This window comes from Symphalangus syndactylus, chromosome 11, assembly GCF_028878055.3.
Source record: "Symphalangus syndactylus isolate Jambi chromosome 11, NHGRI_mSymSyn1-v2.1_pri, whole genome shotgun sequence".
Lineage (NCBI taxonomy): Eukaryota > Metazoa > Chordata > Mammalia > Primates > Hylobatidae > Symphalangus > Symphalangus syndactylus.
Genome location: NC_072433.2, coordinates 84,259,182 through 84,279,262, shown reverse-complemented (window position 1 = coordinate 84,279,262; position 20,081 = coordinate 84,259,182). Strand labels below are relative to the sequence as shown.

The window sequence follows — 20,081 nt, the reverse complement described above, 5'->3', positions numbered from 1 at the left end:
TTTTTGTATTTTTTTGTGGAAACAGGGTTTCGCCATGTTGCCCAGGCTGGTCTTGAACTCCTGGGCTCAAGTAATCCACCCTTCTTGGCTTCCCAAAGTGTTGGGATTACCTGCATGAGCCACTGCACTTGGCTAGTTAGACTCTGGAGGGTCAAAGTGTCCACTCTCCCCCACACAAAGCCATTGGTTCTGGGCTTTCATAATCTGAAAGATTTCTCATTATGAGTGGGTTGCTGGAACCACATAATTCTCACTGGGCCTTGTGAAGAATGGGGGAGGCCCAGAGAAGTTGTATCTGCTCACTTCATCATATATTCATGATCTTGTATATAACTTTTTCACATCTGATTCATTCAGGGTAAAAGAAAGTAAAAGCAACTTAACCAAGTCTGAAGTTGGTGTTGGTGGCCTGGCATCTACCATAAGGCTTTTGAAATACTACACTAATAAGTACAATACATTTATTTTTAAAAATCTATTTATCAAAACAGTATTGGCACAGTAATTCTCATATTATCATCAAATAATAAAATTGCTACTTTCTGTACTCAATTCTTTGGAATCCCAGAAATTGCAAATGCATTCAATATAACAAAATTGTAAATAACAATACAAAAGAAAGAACTCTGCATATTTATGGAAACATTGTTGATGGTACAGTTCTACTGAAACTCATACACATTTCACTATTTAATTTACATATAGTCTTGTTGAAAAAAACCAGTATGTTTTACTTTTTCAATTTCCTTATGCTAAAATACATGTAATTCTAAAGGATATCACTTAGGTGTTACAAAAACCAAGGTAGGTCCACCACCAAGTCAAAGTTAGAGTCAAAGATACTTCAAAGATTCCATGAAATGATCTGAAAACAAATTTAACAAAAAAAAATGTGCACCGTATTGGGGCACATCCATGGCCACCCAAACTGTATTCTATCTCTGACTGTGGCATCAAAGAAAGGTATATGGAATTGTAACTGACCTTCATGATATTGCTCCAAAGTGGATTGAATAGCACTTTCCCCTCTTGACCCAACATCCCCAGTTTTCCTTAATAATGCAAACATCAGTAATTTACATATTGTTTTGAGTTTTTCTAAAACTTATCTGTATTTTTATACTGTCTCATATACAGGATCACAAATTAAGTTTACTATCTGTATGTAGAGTGATCTTTTCTTTCTTTATTCCAAACTACCTTATTCAAATAATTAAGAGAAGCATTTAGCAGGGCATTTCAGAGATCAAGAAGCACCCTTAAAAGAAGGAGGTGGGGGGTTTCCTTAAAATATGAAGAAATGCTAAAGCTGGTTATAAAATATGGTGCTGCATCTAAATATTTACATTCAATTATGATTTAACCCAAAATATACAATGCAATCTAATTCTGCAAATTTCAAAAGATTTATTAAAAATGCAATAGTGTATGAATTATATTCCTTTCTTTCTTGTATCTCTGTGAGGGCAGATTCAACTTCATTTGGAATGATCTCAAAAATCTACCCTTGAGGTTCTTCATGAATGTAAGGCTTAAACCAAATGGTATTGAGAGGTGACAGCGTGTTGGCAGTCTTCACAGCCCTTGCTTGCTCTCAGCACCTCCTCTGCCTGGGCTCCCACTTTGGTGGCACTTGAGGAGCGCTTCAGCCCACCGCTGCACTGTGGGAGCCCCTTTCTGGGCTGGCCAAGGTGAGAGCCGGCTCCCTCAGCTTGCAGGGAGGTGTGGAGGGAGAGGCGCGAGCGGGAACCGGGGCTGCACCTGGCGCTTGCGGGCCGGCTAGAGTTCCAGGTGGGCATGGGCTTGGCGGGCCCCCCCACTCAGAGCAGCCGGCCGGCCAGCCTGAGGCAATGAGGGACTTAGCACCCGGGCCAGTGGCTGCAGAGGGTGTACTGGGTCCCCCAGCAGTGCCGGCCCACCAGCGCTGCGCTCGATTTCTCACCGGACCTTAGTTGCCTTCCCGCGGGGCAGGGCTCGGGACCTGCAGCCTGCCATGCCTGAGCATCCCACCCCCTCCATGGGCTCCTGTGCAGCCTGAGCCTCCCAGAGGAGCACCACCCCCTGCTCCACGGTGCCCAGTCCCACTGACCACCCAAGGGCTGAGGAGTGCAAGCGCACGGCGCGGGACTGGCAGGCAGCTCCACCTGCAGCCCCGGTGCAGGATCCACTGGGTGAAGCCAGCTGGGCTCCTGAGTCTGGTGGAGATGTGGAGAACCTTTATGTCTAGCTCAGGGATTGTAAATACACCAATCAGCACCCTGTGTCTAGCTCAGGGTTTGTGAATGCACCAATTGACACTCTGTATCTAGCTGCTCTGATGGGGCCTTGGAGAACCTTTATGTCTATCTCAAGGATTGTAAATACACCAATCGGCACTCTGTATCTAGCTCAAGGTTTGCAGACACACCAATCAGCACCCTGTGTCTAGCTCAGGGTTTGTGAGTGCACCAATCGACACTCTGTATCTAGCTGCTCTGGTGGGGACTTGGAGAACCTTTGTGTCGATACTCTGTATCTAACTGATCTGATGGGGACATGGAGAACTTTTATGTCTAGCTCAGGGATGGTAAACGCACCAATCAGCGCCCTGTCAGAACAGATCACTCGGCTCTACCAATCAGCAGGATGTGGGTGGGGCCAGATAAGAGAATAAAAGCAGGCTGCCCGAGCCAGCAGTGGCAACCCGCTCAGGTCCTCTTCCACAGTGTGGAAGCTTTGTTCTTTTGCTCTTTGCAATAAATCTTGCTACTGCTCACTCTTTGGGTCCACACTGCTTTTATGAGCTGTAACACTCACCTCGAAGGTCTACAGCTTCACTCCTGAAGCCAGCGAGACCACGAGCCCACCGGGAGGAACGAAAAACTCCAGACACGCTGCCTTAAGAGCTGTAACACTCACTGCGAAGGTCTGCAGCTTCACTCCTGAGCCAGCAAGACCACGAACCCACCAGAAGGAAGAAACTCTGAACACATCCGAACATCAGGAGGAACAAACTCCAGACGCACCACCTTAAGAGCTGTAACACTCACCGCGAGGGTCCGCGGCTTCATTCGTGAAGTCAGTGAGACCAAGAACCCACCAATTCCGGACACAGTATGAATTATATTCCTTTCCCTCTTGTATCTCTGTGAGGGCAGATTTATTCATTTGACCATTCATTCATTTGACCAGAGACCATTCATTTGGAACGGTCTCAAAAATCTACCCTTGAGGTTCTTCATGAATGTAAGGCTTAACCCAAAAGGCCTTCCTGACCTTCTTGATAAGCCCTGACACCTAGTTTCTAATAATCTGAGATTTGGTGACAAAGTCTCTGGTTTCCTGATCCTTGCCTTTCATAGTTTGTATCTTTTATGCATTGGCTAATTTTCCTCGGATGTAAAACTGGTTGGGCAAACTATAGAATACTAAGCAAGGTTAAAAAAAATTAAAGAAGCAAAATAGTGGCATAGCATGAAGCAATGGAGAAAGTCACTTGAGGCTAAATAATTACAGCTATATCTATATATCTATGTGTGTATCTCCACATATATCCATTATTCAGGAAGTTTACTTTTAAATAGGATACTGAACTGCACTTCCCCCACCACTCCATCATCACGCATTTTTTGGCTGGATATGATAGCTGAGAGCAGGCAGCTGCACTGTCTGATTTCTTGAGACTTCTTGTTTGTTAGACAAAATATCCACAGCTCTTGACTTGAGCTTTGCTGGTGTTACCTTGTTTGACTTCATGCAGGCAGTCATGTCTGATGTACCTCTTCTTTTCTTTTCTTTTTGGTTTTTGTTTTTGAGACAGAGTCTCGCTCAGTCACCCAGGCTGGAGTGCAGTGGTGCAATCTTGGCTCACTGCAAGCTCCACCTCCTGGGTTTATGCCATTCTCCTGCCACAGCCTCCCGAGTAGCTGGGACTACAGGCGCCTGCCACCACGCCTGGCTACATTTTTGTATTTTTAGTGGAGACGGGGTTTCACCGTGTTAGCCAGGATGGTCTTGATCTCCTGACCTTGTGATCCGCCCTTCTCAGCCTCCCAAAGTGCTGGGATTACAGGCGTGAGCCACTGCGCCCGGCCTACTTTGTCTATTGACCATTTAAGTATTAACTAGTAGCCAAGTCCTCAGAGTCGGAAGATTCTTCTCCAGCCATTTTATATTTTTGGTTATCATTTCCAGAACAATTTGAAAAATATCCAGATGTGATCCTTGAGCCTCAAGAGATTCAAAAAATAGTTTCACCTGTAAAATATTGAAGAAAAAAATTACTGACAGTTCATAAAACACTTTGCCTTGGCCACGTATGGTGGTTCACACCTGTAATCCCAGCACTTTGGGAGGCCAAGGTGGGCAGATCAGTTGAGCTCAGGAGTCCAATACCAGCCCAGGCAACATGCCAAAACCCCTGACTCTACAAAAAATAACAACAACAAAAACAACAACAACAAAAATTAGTCGGACATGATGGTGCATGCCTGTAGTCCCAGCTACTTCAGAGGCTGAGGAGGGAGGATTGCTTGAACCCAGCAGGTGGAGGTTACAGTGAGCCAAGATGGTGTCACTGCACTCCAGCCTGGCTGACAGAGCGAGGCAGTTTCAAGAACAAAGAAACAATAAAACCACTTTGTCTTCCAAAAATTTTCAAAAGAGCTTGCAAATTATATACACACAGGTATAGGCATTTCTCTGCCAACCTCTAAAAGGTTATTTTCTACTTTTCCGCATAATTATTCACTTTATTTTCAAACAATAGGTAAAGTAAGACAAAAATTATAAATCCTCACCTTACAAGTGACCACAATGTGGCTAAAGAAATTAAATGATTTACCCAGGTCATAAAGTAAATGGTGAGCTGGGATTTAAGTTCTGGAATTCTGAATTTGCCTAAAGGGTAAATAAATTCAAGATTTATTGTGAAAAGAAGATGCAAAGACTAAAACGCTTTAAAAAAAAAAAAAAAAAAAGAAAAAGATAGGCTGGTGGCTCACACCTGTAATCCCAGCATTTTGGGAGGCTGAGGTGGGTAGATCACAAGGTCAGGAGATCGAGACCATCCTGGCTAACACAGTGAAACTCTGTCTCTACTAAAAAAAAAAACAAAAAAATTAGCTGGGCATGGTGGCAGGCTCCTGTAGTCCCAGCTACTCGGGAGGCTGAGGCAGGAGAATGGCATGAACCCAGGAGGTGGAGCTTGCAATGAGCCAAGATAGCGCCACTGCACTCCAGCCTGGGCAACAAAGTGAGACTCCACCTCAAAAAAAAAAAAAAAAACAAAAACAAAAAGATAACTAGAATTACCAACAATAGTTTTGTTAAAAAGATCATTAAGTATGCTTCCAAACTTTAATATAATCACTCCTGCATCGTAATACAGTATGAAAGAAATAATACAAAAGGGCTCACCTCTCAAGTCTATTTTCATTTTGAATGCTATGAATACACGTATTTTAAGTATTTTAAGAGTCAGGGTTTTTTTGCTGTTGTTTTTGTTTTTTTGTTGTTGTTTTGTTTTTTTTTGTTTTTGAGATGGAGTCTCGCTCTGTCACCCAGGCTGGAGTGCAGTGGTGTGATCTCAACTCACTGCAACCTCCACCTCCTGGGTCCAAGTGATTCTTCTGCCTCAGCCTCCCAAGTAGCTGGGACTACAGGTGTGTGCCACCACATTCAGCTAATTTTTGTATTTTTAGTAGAGACAGGGTTTCACCATATTGGCCAGGCTGGTCTCGAACTCCTGACCTCATGATCTGCCTGCCTTGGCCTCCCAAAGTGCTGGGATTACAGGTGTGAGCCACCACACCTGGCCAAGTGTCAGGTTTTAATCCTGTCCCTTCCATTTACTTGCTATATGGCATTGGACAAACAACTTTTTTTAAAAATAAAATGAGAACTTCAAATCAGATTATATCTAAGTTTACTTTCAATTCTACAATTTGAACATTTATTTTGAAATTGTTAACAATAGAAAGTCACAAACCTCTTGCAACTTATCCTTGGAAGAAAAGTGAGCTGTTGTGCCAGAGATGATCATCCTTATGTCATATGAGCCCAAGCCAAATCTGAAAATAAAAACAAACACCATAGAAAGTCATAAAATACTGACCTTATGTTTATTATATCCTGTATATTTTAATGTATATTAATAACTGTGATAAGCTTGTGTATTACAATAGATACTGTTAATTGCCATAATAACATTCATCCAGTACAATTCTAAAGCTGTAAAACTTATCAAATTTTACTATAAAATGAAAATGTAGATACAGCTTCTTTGGGAAATATGGTTATTCAGCGATGTTTATGTTTAATTTTATGTTTCTGTTGAAAGCAGTGTTCCCTACTTTTTTTTTTCACTACATGCTCCTGTCAGTAAAGATTTTTTGAGCAAGAACTTCTCAATATACATATTTTTATTTACAAATTATATGGGCTGGGCACGGTGGCTCACGCCTGTAATCCCAGCACTTTGGGAGGCTGAGGCGGGCGGATCACCTGAGGTCAGGAGTTCAAGACCTGCCTGACCAACACGGAGAAACCCCATCTTTACTAAAATACAAAAAAATTAGCTGGGCGTGGTGGTGCATGCCTGTAATCCCAGCTACTCGGGAGGCTGAGGCAGGAGAGTCGCTTGAACCCGGGAGGTGGAGGTTGCAGTGAGCCAAGATGGCGCCATTGCACTCCAGCCTGGGCAACGAGAGTGAAACTCCGTCTCAAAAAAAATAAATTAATTAAAAAAAATTATATGCATATGTTAAAGTATGGTAAAAAAATTAAAAGCATGAGATAAATAATATATTTAACTTTTTATACTATATATCATTTATGTTTATAAATTCATAACAATATAAAATTTAAAATTAGATAAGAAATAATAGACACTCTAATGTATTGCACTTCTTGCACACTTCCTCATCCCATTTTGGATACCACTGTGTTTAAACATTGTGTGTAGGGGGGCAATGTTACTTGGTTGAACTCTCATTCACGGCCACAGAATGCATCCTTCAATCCAATGTTTTATATATGGAAAACTTACACTACGGGTCAAAGTGATTCATGCTGATAAAGCAGAGCACAGTTACAGCTCAGAAAAAAATATGGTTCCAAGTCTAGGCTCTGCACATGGCTGGGCAGGGGCATCATTTCCTGTTTAAAATGAAATCCACAGCATTGTAGAAAAAGGCTGATCATTTCAGGAGGAAGATGACAATTATGAAAACAGACAAATCAATGGCTCAAGTAAAGTTTTAAACGAAACACACACACATACATATTAAAGCAGTTTCTGTTTGGTCTCATGTGTATGTCAACTCCTTGAGCATTTGAGAGAGGGGTGGAAATGTGCTTTTTGCCTATGCAAAGCTGTCTGAGGACTTTAAACCTTCCATGGCTATGAAATGAAAGAGAAGGAACTAAGAATTAATGACATCAGGGATGCTAACTGACCCTGACATAAACAAAGCAAATCATACTTCTGTGATTCAAGATATTTCCATATAAGCCATAAATGACATTTTAGATTTGGATGGGGAATGGCTGAATGCCTTATAGGGTATTGTGATGTGTGTGTGTGTGTGTGTGTGTGTGTGTGTGTGTGTGTGTGTGTGTGTGTGTGTGAGAGAGAGAGAGAGAGAGAAAACAATGCTGTCTTATACATTCCATTCCAACAAAATCTAATCATTATTGGTTATTTCTGAGGGATATTTTAGACCCAGGAACATATTGAAATGAGCTCCAGTTCTCCCCAAAGTTGAAACCCCAGAAAAGACTAAGAACCAAAACAATTTGGAGGGAGGGCTCCCCAGACACTCCTGACTGGGTTTCTTTCACCTGAACCAAGGTCTCCACAGTGCCACCTCCACAGGGGCTCTAGGGTTGAGGAGTAGCTCTTACCAAAATTCCGGAGATTTTCCCCCAGTACAAAACTGCATTAACAAATGAGGCCACATATGTGTGATGAACTATACAAGGCATCTTGGGATTCTTCTGGGCTGAGGAGGGAGCCAAGAAAGGATGGTGGGAGGGGGCTGATGACTGCACTTCATTCAACTCGGACTTGATCCCAGCGGTTTCTTGCCTGGACTGAATGAGAGAAGGCTGTTTCCCATTCCCTTATGCTCATGTCTCTCCCTTACTCCTGGATAGGATAATTTGGCCTAGGGAGTTTCAAAGTTGACTCCACTGAACTATTTGGATACAAATGGTATCATTTATATGTTTTGAGAAACATTCGATTACACTTGGTTTGAGGCAACTGAGACATCTGTATGGAAGAACACACACTGGATGTAAATGAATACCAACTTTTTCAGAAGATGGGTCCAATTTTCTCTTACAAAATCCCACGCTAATTGCTGCCCCTTTGGATGTCTGGCAATCGCATGAAGGAGAGCTGCCAAGTTCTGTGTTTTGATAACCTTTCCTTCCATTCCTAGTTCAATTAACCTGAAGAAAGAAAAATAATTTGTTTCTAAATAGTAGGTATTATGTACATGGACATTAACTCAAGCTACCAATATATTAAAAGAATAGAACAGAAAGAGGCATGATAAAAGTATAATTACGAATTTTTTAATGTTCCAATTAAACTTTTACTTTTTTAGAAATAATTTTTATTTTGTTCCTAGCAAAAACATTTACTTATTTCAAAGAACTTTGATTAGCATCATTTACATATCTTATATGCGAGTATATTTTTAGAACAATAATTTTCCTTCAAGGTTCTGAAGATAAAACATAACCACTTGTCTAGTATCAATCATATGATTAATAACTAGGGAATACCTGTTTTCACTATTTGCATTTCGTCAATATATTCTTTTCTGAAAGTAAAGTTAAAGCCATACACATTCTGATTCAATTATCTTATGCCTTTAAAACTGGTGGCTGAAGTTTTAGTGACTTCACTGAATTTGTGTCAGTTTACTTACAACAATTTAGTTAAATTATTGAACTTACTTCAGTAACTTTTCCTGATGCTTGCTCGTTGACAAAGCATACAGAATTTTGTTTTGTTCAGCACTTGACATTGACAGTTCATATTGCTCTAAAAGGTAATTCCATCCTGCAGTTGTCTGAGCACCCACAGAATACACAATCTTTAAAACATCTGTTGGTATACTGTAATATCAAGCATAAAAATGAAGAAAAAGTTTTATGAAAGAAAAATGTTTTTCTTATGACAATTTTAAGTCCCATAACAGAATAATCTCTGAATTGCTTTCAGTACTCAATGTATTAAATCTTTTTCTCTGCCAAACTCTTATAAAAATATTTTATGTGCTTTTACTCTGAAAATCATTTGTGTTTTATCTCCTACTGATGATAAAATGTTAGCAAGAAAATAAGCATAAAATTTTAACCTACTCTGAGGTGAAAATAGAAAGTTGATGTAATCAACAAATATAAAAGCTTTCTGAAATACAAAACTACTGGTTTACATAAATTCTATCATTTAGTAACCACTATTGGTGCTATAAGATTTTTTTTAAAAGATGATTACTTAATGCTTTTTTGTCACCAAATTGAGGGCATATTCTTCTTTTCTTTTCTTTCTTTCTTTCTTTTTTTTTTTTTGAGACAGGGTCTTACTCTGTTGTTCAGGTTGGAGTGCAGTGGTATGATCATGGCTCACTGTAGCCTCAGTCTCCTGCACAATCCTCTTGCCTCAGCCTCCTGAGGAGTTGAGATTACAGGCACACAGCGCCATGCCTGGCTAATTTTTAAATTTTTTTGTAGAGGCGGGCTCTCACTATGTTGACAAGGCTGGTCTTGAATTCCTGGGCTCAAGTGATCTTCTTACCTCTTGGCCTCACAGGCATGAGCCACTGCACTTGGCCTAGTTGAGAGCATTTTCTGAGACCTGTCTGGGAGTCATCTGACTCTCTAGGCCTAGAGAGTCTTAATTTAGTACAATTCATTAGTGTCTAGTTATTTTATAATTTTTTAAAACTGATATGATGCAGTGACATGATTTTCTGTCCTTCTGCAAAAGACACCACTATTTTGATTTTTATTATCTTGAGGACATTAACCAGTTTTTATTCTAAATGGGCATATGACCTTTTAGTCACAAATGTCAATGGATCAACAAGAACCGTTATTGATGTCTCAGAAAAAACACAACACAGAGCATTGAGGAGGGAGCCAGAAATTTGCATTTGTCACGAAGTGACCTTATGGTAGAGATTGTACTAGTCTCCATACATCTTATTTAACTGTCAAAAGCTACCCTCTGAGATAGTTATTATCCTGATTTTTTTAAAGCGGAAATACATCTCAAAAAGTTAAGTGACTTGCACAAGATGACATAATTTGCCATTTTGCAGATGGGATTTAAACCTATGATTCTAGTGCTTTGGCTAATTCCTCTATACTATATGTACTTAAATACCCCAAGTGGCATTTGAATAATATAATAAAGATCAAATAATTAAATTATAATACATATTGTTTTCACTTTAGTGTATTTTGCTGAACAAACTTATAACAATTGGTAACAAACGCATTGTAAGCTTCTTGAAGGTAGGCCACTTGGTTGTTTTGTTCACCACTTTATCCTTAGCTCCTACAGCAATACCTGGCTGGCATAAAGGAAATGTGCAACTAGTTACATTTCAAATCCACAAATGAATGAAGTAATCAATTAATCTATGTAAAGAAATTCTTCATTAAAATTCATACTAGCAGTCTTGGAGTTTAGAAAAAACCAACAATATTTAATTACATATTTTTGATTATGAGCATAAATAAGTTTACCTAGAATATTTTCATAGGTATATTCAACATATTGAACACTTATATCTACTGTAGGTGGGTTACTGCAGGTTAAGATTATCTTTCTTCTAACTAGCATAAAGATGAAATAATAGTATTCTATTTTGTATAGGGCAGCAGGGTGTTTACATTTTAGCTTCATTCACACAACCCATTCAAACAGAAACAAAAAGAAGAGAATAATAGATTTAAAAGTTTTTTAAGTTTTTTTTTTTTCTAAAATGATTTCAAGCTTGAACCCCAACAAGGAAAAAAAGTCCATAAAGAAGAAAACTTGAATTACTTTTTTAAAAAGAAGAATTCAAGAAAGGATTTCAAAAAGCTCACTGAGATTTAGTTAGAGCGAGAGAAGTTATGATACCATCTTATAACGATTTGGCACAGGAAAAATTTTTTTTTTTTTTTTTTTGAGACAGGACCTTTCTCTGTTGCCCAGACTGCAGTGCAGTGAAGTGATCTTGGCTCACGGCAACCTCTGCTTCCCAGGTTCAAGAAATTCTCCCACCTCAGCCTCCCAAGTAGCTGGGATTACAAGCGTGCACCACCACATTTGGCTAATTTTTGCATTTTTAGTACAGACAGGGCTTCACTATGTTGGCCAGGCTGGTCTTGAATTCCTGACCTCAGTGATTCACCCTCCTTGGCCTCCCAAAGTACTGGGATTATAGGCGTAGGCCACTGCTCCCAGCCAGCACAGGAATAATGGACACCATCGTACTAGTCTCCATACATAGCACTTACAACGTGAGAGCATGAAACAGGGTTTGTAATTCCCAGCATGTTTTTTTTCTCTATCTTCACTAAAAGGTTTTAGATATAATGTCTTGCTTGATCAAAGACTTTACATCAAAGAGAAAAGAACAAAGAGTAGGACAGAAGTCTAGATCTACTTTAATTTTCCACTGGATTCCATCCACCGAGAGAAGAGTTCAGCAGCTTTCTGGATGCAAGGAGCATAGTTCAGGTGACAGGCCAGCTTCAACAGAGCCGAGCGGAGCATCCTGTCCCAGACTGAGCCCTCGTCACTCCAGCTTTGCCTGTCAATCACTGGCTTAAAATACTGAAGAAGGTAATGCTGCAGAAAATATGAGATGGTTAACAGAGAGGCTAAATTTAGTCCTTAACACAGCTCTTGCCCATCTAAAGGGCTCAACTCTAAACTTTCTGCATCTTTCCCAATCTTTCCCCAAACAGTGTATCTTTGTATTTCTCTTATCTTTTTCTGGCTCCTACCCACCATACTTAGGAAACAGTTTTTGCATTTAGACATGGTTTAATTTCCTATCTGAAAGGGGAATATCAATGGATATAAAATAAAATCACCTTTAGTAGAGATGCTTTGCACGTGATCCTGATATCTAGCTCGTAGGATTGGCAATGGTAAAGAATGAGAGTCATTGACCATTACATGCTATCAGTCAGTCCCCCGAGCTGCTCCAGATTTAACCTCAAGGACTTCATACAAAACAAACTAAGCCTCACTGATACTCCAGACACCATGTATTTACTTAATACATTTTTGAAAAGCAACACAAACCTTGAGGTTTTCAGAGATATCTGAAATGTTCCTTCTGTCCATCATGTGGTAAAACAATTCCAAGTAACTCAGACCTTTGAGAAGTGCGGGGATGCTTGTTTCATGTTGGAGGTAGTGAGTCATGTCAAGAGCTTTGTCTAGGGTCAGTCTCCCTGCACTGAGGTATAAAACAAATGTCAGTGGTTTGTGCATATCTTGTAGTTTTTAATATTTTTAACATTAAAACAAATATGAAATAGAGAACAATAACAGAAGTAGGTCATTATAGCTGGACCATTCAGTTTAAATCTTAGCTCTGCCACTGACTAGCTGGGTAATCTTGGACAAATTACCGAACCTCTCTGGACCTATTGCCTTCTTTATACAATGGGGATAATAATACTATCTTCCTCATAGGCTTGTTGTGAGGATTAATGAGCTAATATTTTAAAAAGCATTTAGAATAATGTCTACCACCTAGCAAAAGGTTAATAAATGAAATAAATATTAGCCAATATTAACATTTAGTACCAAATAATATCAAACTTTTTACACATGATTTCATTCTCTAATTGCTTCATGTGTGGGTTTGACTTGTTTCTCCAAGTACATTGGGAACTTTGAGGACAGGTGCCATGTCTTGTTTTTCTTTGATGTTTGTCCTTAATCCTACCAGAGAAGCGGTAATCATTGTGAATAGGACAAAACGAGTATTTTCATCTTTTTAGATTCTAAAGTTACATGCCTTCTCTACGTTTTCTGTTAGTGAGAAGAATAAACAACAGGTTTATTATTCTAAGTACCAAAATGCTGGGGCATCTTCTGTAGAGGAAACAAACCATTCTAACCTCACTATTGGAAAGTGCTTCTCACGTGTGTTTCTGGGAGGCTATGTGTGCACACAGGGTCTATAAGTCATTCTTGTGAACACTCAACTCCCAGACTAACACAATCGTGTGATGTGGAAACTGATTCCAGAACAAAGGATGTCTCTCCTGAGCTTATCATTAACGTAATGCTCTACCTCTTCTGGGCTTATACATTTTTTAAATTCCTGTCTAAAAAGAGGGAAGAGAGACCAGAAGGAAATGAAAAAGAACCAACTTTTGTCGTCCCTTTAATCTTCTCAATCATGATGACTTGCTGCTTTAAAACAGACTTATGGAAATTTTTTTTCAAAAATTTCACCTGAAGACAGAAGGCTGGACCATATACTCCATGATTCTGTGGTCTGCCATTTTTTTTTTTTTTTTTTTTGAGACAGAGTTTTGCTTTTGTCACCCAGGCTGGAGTGCAACGGCATAATCTCAGCTCACTGCAACCTCTGCCTCCCGGGTTCAAGCAATTCTCCTGCCTCAGCCTCCTGAGTAGCTGGGATTACAGCCATGTGCCACCATGCCCAGCTAATTTTTTGTATTATTAGTAGAGACGGGGTTTCACCATGTTGGCCAGGCTGGTCTTGAACTCCTGACCTCAGGTGATCCACCCACCTCGGCCTCCCAAAGTGCTGGGATTACAGGCATGAGCCACCTGGCCTGGCTAGTCTGCCATATTAAAAAACAAAAACAAAAACAAAAATCCACAAAATGCTACTACTCCTTCCCACCTGTGTGAGCAGCACAATACCTGGCACAGTTGATACTTTAGCATCAGCAATAGGCGGAAACGATATTCCAGGGCCACAATATTAAGAAGAATATTTGACATATTAAAACTACTTTACATTAAGCCAGTTTTTCTTTTCAGCCCAGCCTAATTGATTTCTTACTAAAATCAATGCCATTATTAAAAATATTTACTTTTATAGTTGCCTATTTCTTTTAATTTTAATATTTATTCATAAGGGACTCCTTTTCTTTTTATATACTTACTAAATTTTTTAATTAAAAAATCTAAGTCCTCATTACTCACCCTATGCTTCAAGAAATGCATAGAATGTTATCTGAATGTTTGTTTAGCTTAAAGAATAAAACATATATAAACATAAACCTTAGCTCAACGGTAAAAATCTACACCTACTTCCTTGTATATGATTTCAGCTAGATTGTACCTTTGAGAAATAACATCATATTCTTGAAGCACCAATTTGAGTTTTTTGTTTTGTTTTGTTTTGTTTTTGAGATGGAGTTTCACTCCTGTTGCCCAGACTGGAGTGCAATGGCACGATCACGGCTCACTGCAACCTCTGCCTCCCAGGTTCAAGCAATTCTCCTGCCTCAGCCTCCCAAGTAGCTGGGATTATAGGCACCCACCACTATGCCTGGCTAATTTTTGTAATTTTAGCAGAGACGGGGTTTCCACATGTTGGCCAGGCTGGTCTTGAACTTCTGACCTTAGGTGATCCACCCGCCTCGGCCTCACGAAGTGCTGGGATTACAGGCGTGAGCCACCGTGCCCAGTCTGGGGGTTTCTTTTTAAGGTGTGGGACTAAAAGAAACAAGTATAGCTTTTTCTATAGGCAAATTGAAGTTGTCATTTCAATTCCACTCAACTTACCCAAGACCCATGTCTTTAAATTACATTTGAAATGTATGAAAACCTAACTAAAATAAATATCACTTCTTGCATCAAATTCTCTCTCTATGCTGGATGCAGTGGCTCACACCTGTAATCCCAGCAATTGGGGAAGCCGAGGCAGGAGGATTGCTTGAGCCCAGAAGTTTGAGACCAGCCTGGGCAACATAGGCAGATGCCATCTCTGCCAAAAAATTTAAAAATTGGTTGGGCGTGGTGGTGTGTGCCTGTAGACCCAGCTACTCAGGAGGCTGAGGCGGGAGGATCGCTTGAGCCCAGGAAATTGAGGCTGCAGTGAGCCATGATCACACCACTGCACTGCAGCCTGAGTAACAGAGCAAATCTTTCGAAGAAGAAGAGGAAGAGGAAGAGGGGGAGGAGGAGGAGGAAGAGGAGGAGGAGGAGGAGGAGGAAGAGGAGGAGGAGGAGGAGGAGGAAGAGGAGGAGGAGGAGGGGGAGGAAGAAAAAAAAAAAGACAGTGTTGTGTCGTGGTTAGGAGAATAGCTCTGGAGACAGCCCTTGGATGACAATGTCTTGTCCACTAAAGAACTAAATAGTATCACCTCTTGTAAAGATTGATTTACGCTGGGTGTGGTGGCTCATGCCTGTAAACTCAGCAATTTGTGAGGCCGAGCAGGAGAAGTGCTTGAGGCCAGGAATTCAATATCAGCCTGGACAATATAGGGAGACCCTGTCTCTACAAAAAAAAAAAAAAAAAAAATTAAAAAGAAAAAAAATTCTGTCTCCAAACTAAATATGATCACTATTGGTTCCTTTAATTCTTTTTTGTTTGTTTTTTGAGACAGAGTATCATTCGGTCACCCAGGCTGGAGTTCAGTGGCATGATCTTCCGGGTTCAAGCGATTCGTGTGCCTCAGCCACCCAAGTAGCTGGGATTACAGGTGTACACCACCACGCTGGGCTAATTTTTTAATTTTTAGTAGAGACGGGGTTTCACTATGTTGCCCAGGCTGGTCTCAAACTCCTGGCTTCAAGTGATCTGCCTGCTTCAACCTCCCAAAATGGTAGGGTTACAGGCATGAGCCACTGTGCTGGGCCTCCTTTAATTCTTAAATGGAAGTTTCATAAAGCAGGGGGGAAAGTGGTTTATAGTATTCAGAAAGAACAGCAAGTAAAAATATTTTCTTTATTTTTATCTATTATGAGAGCTTTAATTGTTTTCTTATACAATTACTTTGGTTATAAAAGTAATATAAGTAAATATAAACAAATTTCAGAACAACTGGAAATTAGACTCATAATTCCACAACAACCAGAAATTAGAAGAGACTCATAATTTCAATACCCTACACACTCACCAATAGCATTTTGAAATAATTCCTTCCGGTTTTTGTTTCCCCTTCTCACTTATTTTTTTCATATGTAGTTGCAAACAAACATGATAATACACAAACTTACATCCTGCCTTTTTCCCAACTCCACATTATTTGAAATGTACTTTTCTATGTTGTCATCTCCTCTTCCTATTCATCTCATGACATTTCAAATAATTGGTATTAGATAATACTAGTAATGTTAACAGCTGACATTTATTGAGTAAGTACTGCATTTACTGCTTTATCTTCATTACCTATGCAATCCTCCAAATCCTGTATGTCGGATATTATTAGTAATAAAGTTTTAAAGACTGGAAAATTTAGGCTTTAAAAGGTTAAAAAAAAAAAAAAAAAACTTGTCCAAGCTCAAAAAATTAGTAAGTGAAGGGGTAATACTTGAAATCTTCCGTTTTCATATAAAATTTATATTCTTAACTTTATTAATCTGTCTACTTAGTGAAGAAAAGATGATTGATTTTCCACCAATGCATCAATAACTGCAAATTTCCTCCTGCTAAATTTAGACAGTCATAAGCGGATAGGCTAGAAACAGCAAAAAAGACTTCACAACTACCTAAAAGATTAATTTGCTGAATTGTCAATATTCTCCATTTTTTCCAAGTCTTGCATTGTTAATCTATCTTCTCTTCAGTCTGCTCAGAGCTTCTCCTTTGAGCAGGCAAACCTCCTTCAACTAGCAATAGCCTGCTTCTTAACTCACCTTTCATGCATTCACTCATAGGTAGGATGGTGTTTTTCCTAATTTTGGCCTCCAATGAGCTATGCCTCCAAGATGTTCCTGAGACTCATGGGACTGAGGATTAAGCCTCACTTTCTCTTTTCTTTCTAACTAGAGGATTTTAGTGTACCGAGAAACTTTGTCTCAGAGATGTCCTGCTGGTCACTTTCACTCAATTTGACCTAAACAAGCTTCTGAAAGAAAATTATATGTCACATTGAGTAAAGTGAGTGCATCACAGTAATTCTCAGAATAGGGAAAGCTTACAACACACAGTATACTTCCTGTTCCTCAATTCCCTCCAGCCATTGGTGATCTTGTGACCTGATTCATTCTACACATTATTCTGTTCATGATACATAGAAAATGAAAGAAAACACTTTGTCCTCCCAGGAAAGTCTAGAGAGGAATAAATGCAAACAGCCAATTATTACTTCATTTCCCTACAAACTTCATATTAATTTCTCCAGTGTAAGTAATGAATAGATTTCATAATAACCTGTTTAAAATTATAAAGGTTAAGACTATATTTGTACTTTTCCTTAAGAGATTACACCGGTATTTGGTGTAGCAGTTAATATCATAAATACATTTTAAATGTGGGGCCAAAAGCTCAAATACTTAGAGAGTCCATACTAAGTGAATGAAACAGGCCATTTGGGACTTTGGTGCTTGGGAGAAAGTAGGCCTGGCCTAAAGAGAGTTTGGCCCACTGCACTCTCCTTTATAGCTATCCTGTGGCCCACAGGATGAAGACCCACAGTTGCCAAATATCACTTTTAAGAGATTCCAGAGGTCAGGATTTTTAGGTAAAGTTCTCCACATTTTAAAATATTGGATTACAGTTATAAACACTGTGTGGGTCAAAATACGTTATTAGTGGGTAGCCTTTGGCCTAGTGGTCACTGTTTGAATTCCATTCAAATCCATATCAAAGGAATGACCAATGCTGAACATTCGATATTGAAGTCTAGCATGTCTGGTTACGAATCAGTTATTTCCCATGAAGTCAGAGGAAATGTTGCCTTACCCAACTAGCTGAAACACATCATGAATCAGACCTACTCTGTCCTTAGGTCTGAGAAGTGTGTGGTTCTGATTCAGCTGTGTAATGAGTTGGTCCCATCCATGACCCTCATAGTGAACGATGTAGTAACCATTTGAGTCCACATTAAATTTCACCCAACTGGTCTTTTCAGGTAAATCCAGAGTATCTAAGAGGAAAAAATTGGCATAGGCATTTTATTATCAACATACTTATTTGGAACATTTCCACAACTGTTAGCTTTAATCAAATTACTTATAAATCAATGGGAAGATGAAGTTTGGGGAGAGTCATAATGATATTCATTTTCATAGTTCACTGGATGATTTCTTTTGGAAAGATGGTATTATTAAATTAATAAATAAGTTAATTCATAGGAATAAGACTGCTGAATTTGTTCTAAAAAATTGTCTATGCAGGTCTAAGAGACATGCAAGGGCCCAGTGAGCCAGATGGCTAGCATGATGGGAATTTGGCTTAATTTGATGATGTCCTTGTCTGAAGGTTTAGTCACTGGTCATTGAAATATGTATGTGTAAATAGGTGATCCATTTGTTCATTTTAGGAAAAGAAGGACTCCAGGTTAAGCATGACTTTGTGATGGAAAACTCAAATTTTATTAAAGTGTTTAGAAGAAAATTAAAATTATACTGTGTATTTTTAATATGGCATATATTATACTAGAGGGTAAAATTACATTATAATATTCTCTCAACAACTCTGTGAGGTTTAGTCCTTATTCCACATAAGATGAAAAAAATTGAAGCTCAGGATGAGTTTGTAAATTTTCTTAAGGTCACACATCTAAGAAGTGAGAGAGTGAGGACTTGAATCCAGAAGCAATCAATTTTAAAGTATATGCTTTTTTCCACTGAACATTTTTTGCCTCATATATAATGTGTAAAAATAGATTAGTGGGTTTTATAAGACATAAGATAGATTTATGTTATTTCTTGATGTAAATAATCTATCTCTAAATGATAAAAGCACAAGAGAACTTCCCACTGAATGAAAAATCCAGATTTTCTTACTAAAGGGTTATTTTAGTAACATATGGATGACAACTTCCCTCAAGTATAAATCTTTTATTATTAGATTTACTTATTGTATTGTTCCTTCAAATACCTCAACACATGTTTAATTTCAACATTGAAATACCTGTTTGGCTAATTAGTTCATTACCTGTCTTTGAGTTTAGAATGTGTCTGTGGATTACATTAGAGGAACTTGTGGAGTAGGTCAATGGGATATGCCACAGGTACCTATGACAGAGAGTAAAGATAGTTACAGACCAAAAGAATGCCGCTGTGATTTTTCACATTGTCAGACTCGGGCAGACTGTAAAAGGCACCTAAGTACCCATCATCCTTCATACCACGCACAAGTGGTCCTATAAATTTTATAGGCTAAGACTAGCATATCCTTAAGTATGCAAAAAATTATTCCATGATAATTATAAAGGAGCAGCCATATCTACCTAGCTGAACTCTGCCACAAATACTTGTGTCATTTGCTGTCCTAATCTCATACCGTAACAAATTCTGCTGTTTGTATGGGAAAGAAAATCCAATATTCCTTTCATATTTTCAAAAACTGCCAGCCTGATGCTGATTCAAATAACTAAACCAAAGCTGTAAGAGGTAAAGAACTTACTCCAGTATGATTTTCTACTTATCCTTTTGTTCAACAGTACTACTCACATCCAACCTCCCAACTGCTGAATGACTGCAAATAACTAGTCAACAATACTACAGCCCAGGATCTGTAGGAGAGCTAAGTGCAGACAGCAGAAAAGCAGAATGGATTAGAGGAAAAGGTCTCAGTTACTTTTCAATGGCCCTGCTGTAGTAAACGGGAAAAATTGGCTATCTTTTTCTGATTAACTTTCTAGCAGCCTCTAGAATTCATTTCCTCTATTAAATCAAGCCATGTTAGCTATAGTAATCCTGCACATGTAAAATCATGTGCTTGATAACACCAACAGGTGTAAAACAGACAGAAGAGTAACTGAGATCTTTACACAAAAAGGTAAAAAAGGCCAGGCACGGTGGCTCACGACTATAATCCCAGCACTTTGGGAGGCTGAGGCAGGAGGATCACTTGAGGTCAGGAGTTTGAGACCAGCCTGAGCAACATGGTGAAACCCCATCTCTACCAAAAAAA

The 20,081-nt window shown here is 39.1% G+C and overlaps 1 protein-coding gene across 8 annotated transcripts in view; it reads right to left on the bottom strand.

The window, feature by feature from the left end:
* Window positions 1-3,100: 3,100 nt before the first annotated feature.
* Window positions 3,101-20,081, bottom strand: part of ERAP2 (endoplasmic reticulum aminopeptidase 2) — a 123,491-nt gene continuing 106,510 nt past the window's right edge. For all 8 annotated transcript variants that reach the window (XM_055233353.2, XM_063612329.1, XM_063612327.1 and 5 more), the window contains 8 exons: window positions 19,101-19,180; window positions 17,904-18,087; window positions 12,305-12,461; window positions 11,658-11,842; window positions 8,950-9,111; window positions 8,296-8,436; window positions 5,969-6,050; window positions 3,101-4,236 (listed from right to left, as the gene is read on the bottom strand). In XM_055233353.2, coding sequence (XP_055089328.1) covers window positions 4,093-4,236; window positions 5,969-6,050; window positions 8,296-8,436; window positions 8,950-9,111; window positions 11,658-11,842; window positions 12,305-12,461; window positions 17,904-18,087; window positions 19,101-19,180 — 1,135 coding nt within the window. In that variant the 3' untranslated portion in view covers window positions 3,101-4,092. The remainder of the gene's footprint in view (window positions 4,237-5,968; window positions 6,051-8,295; window positions 8,437-8,949; window positions 9,112-11,657; window positions 11,843-12,304; window positions 12,462-17,903; window positions 18,088-19,100; window positions 19,181-20,081) is intronic.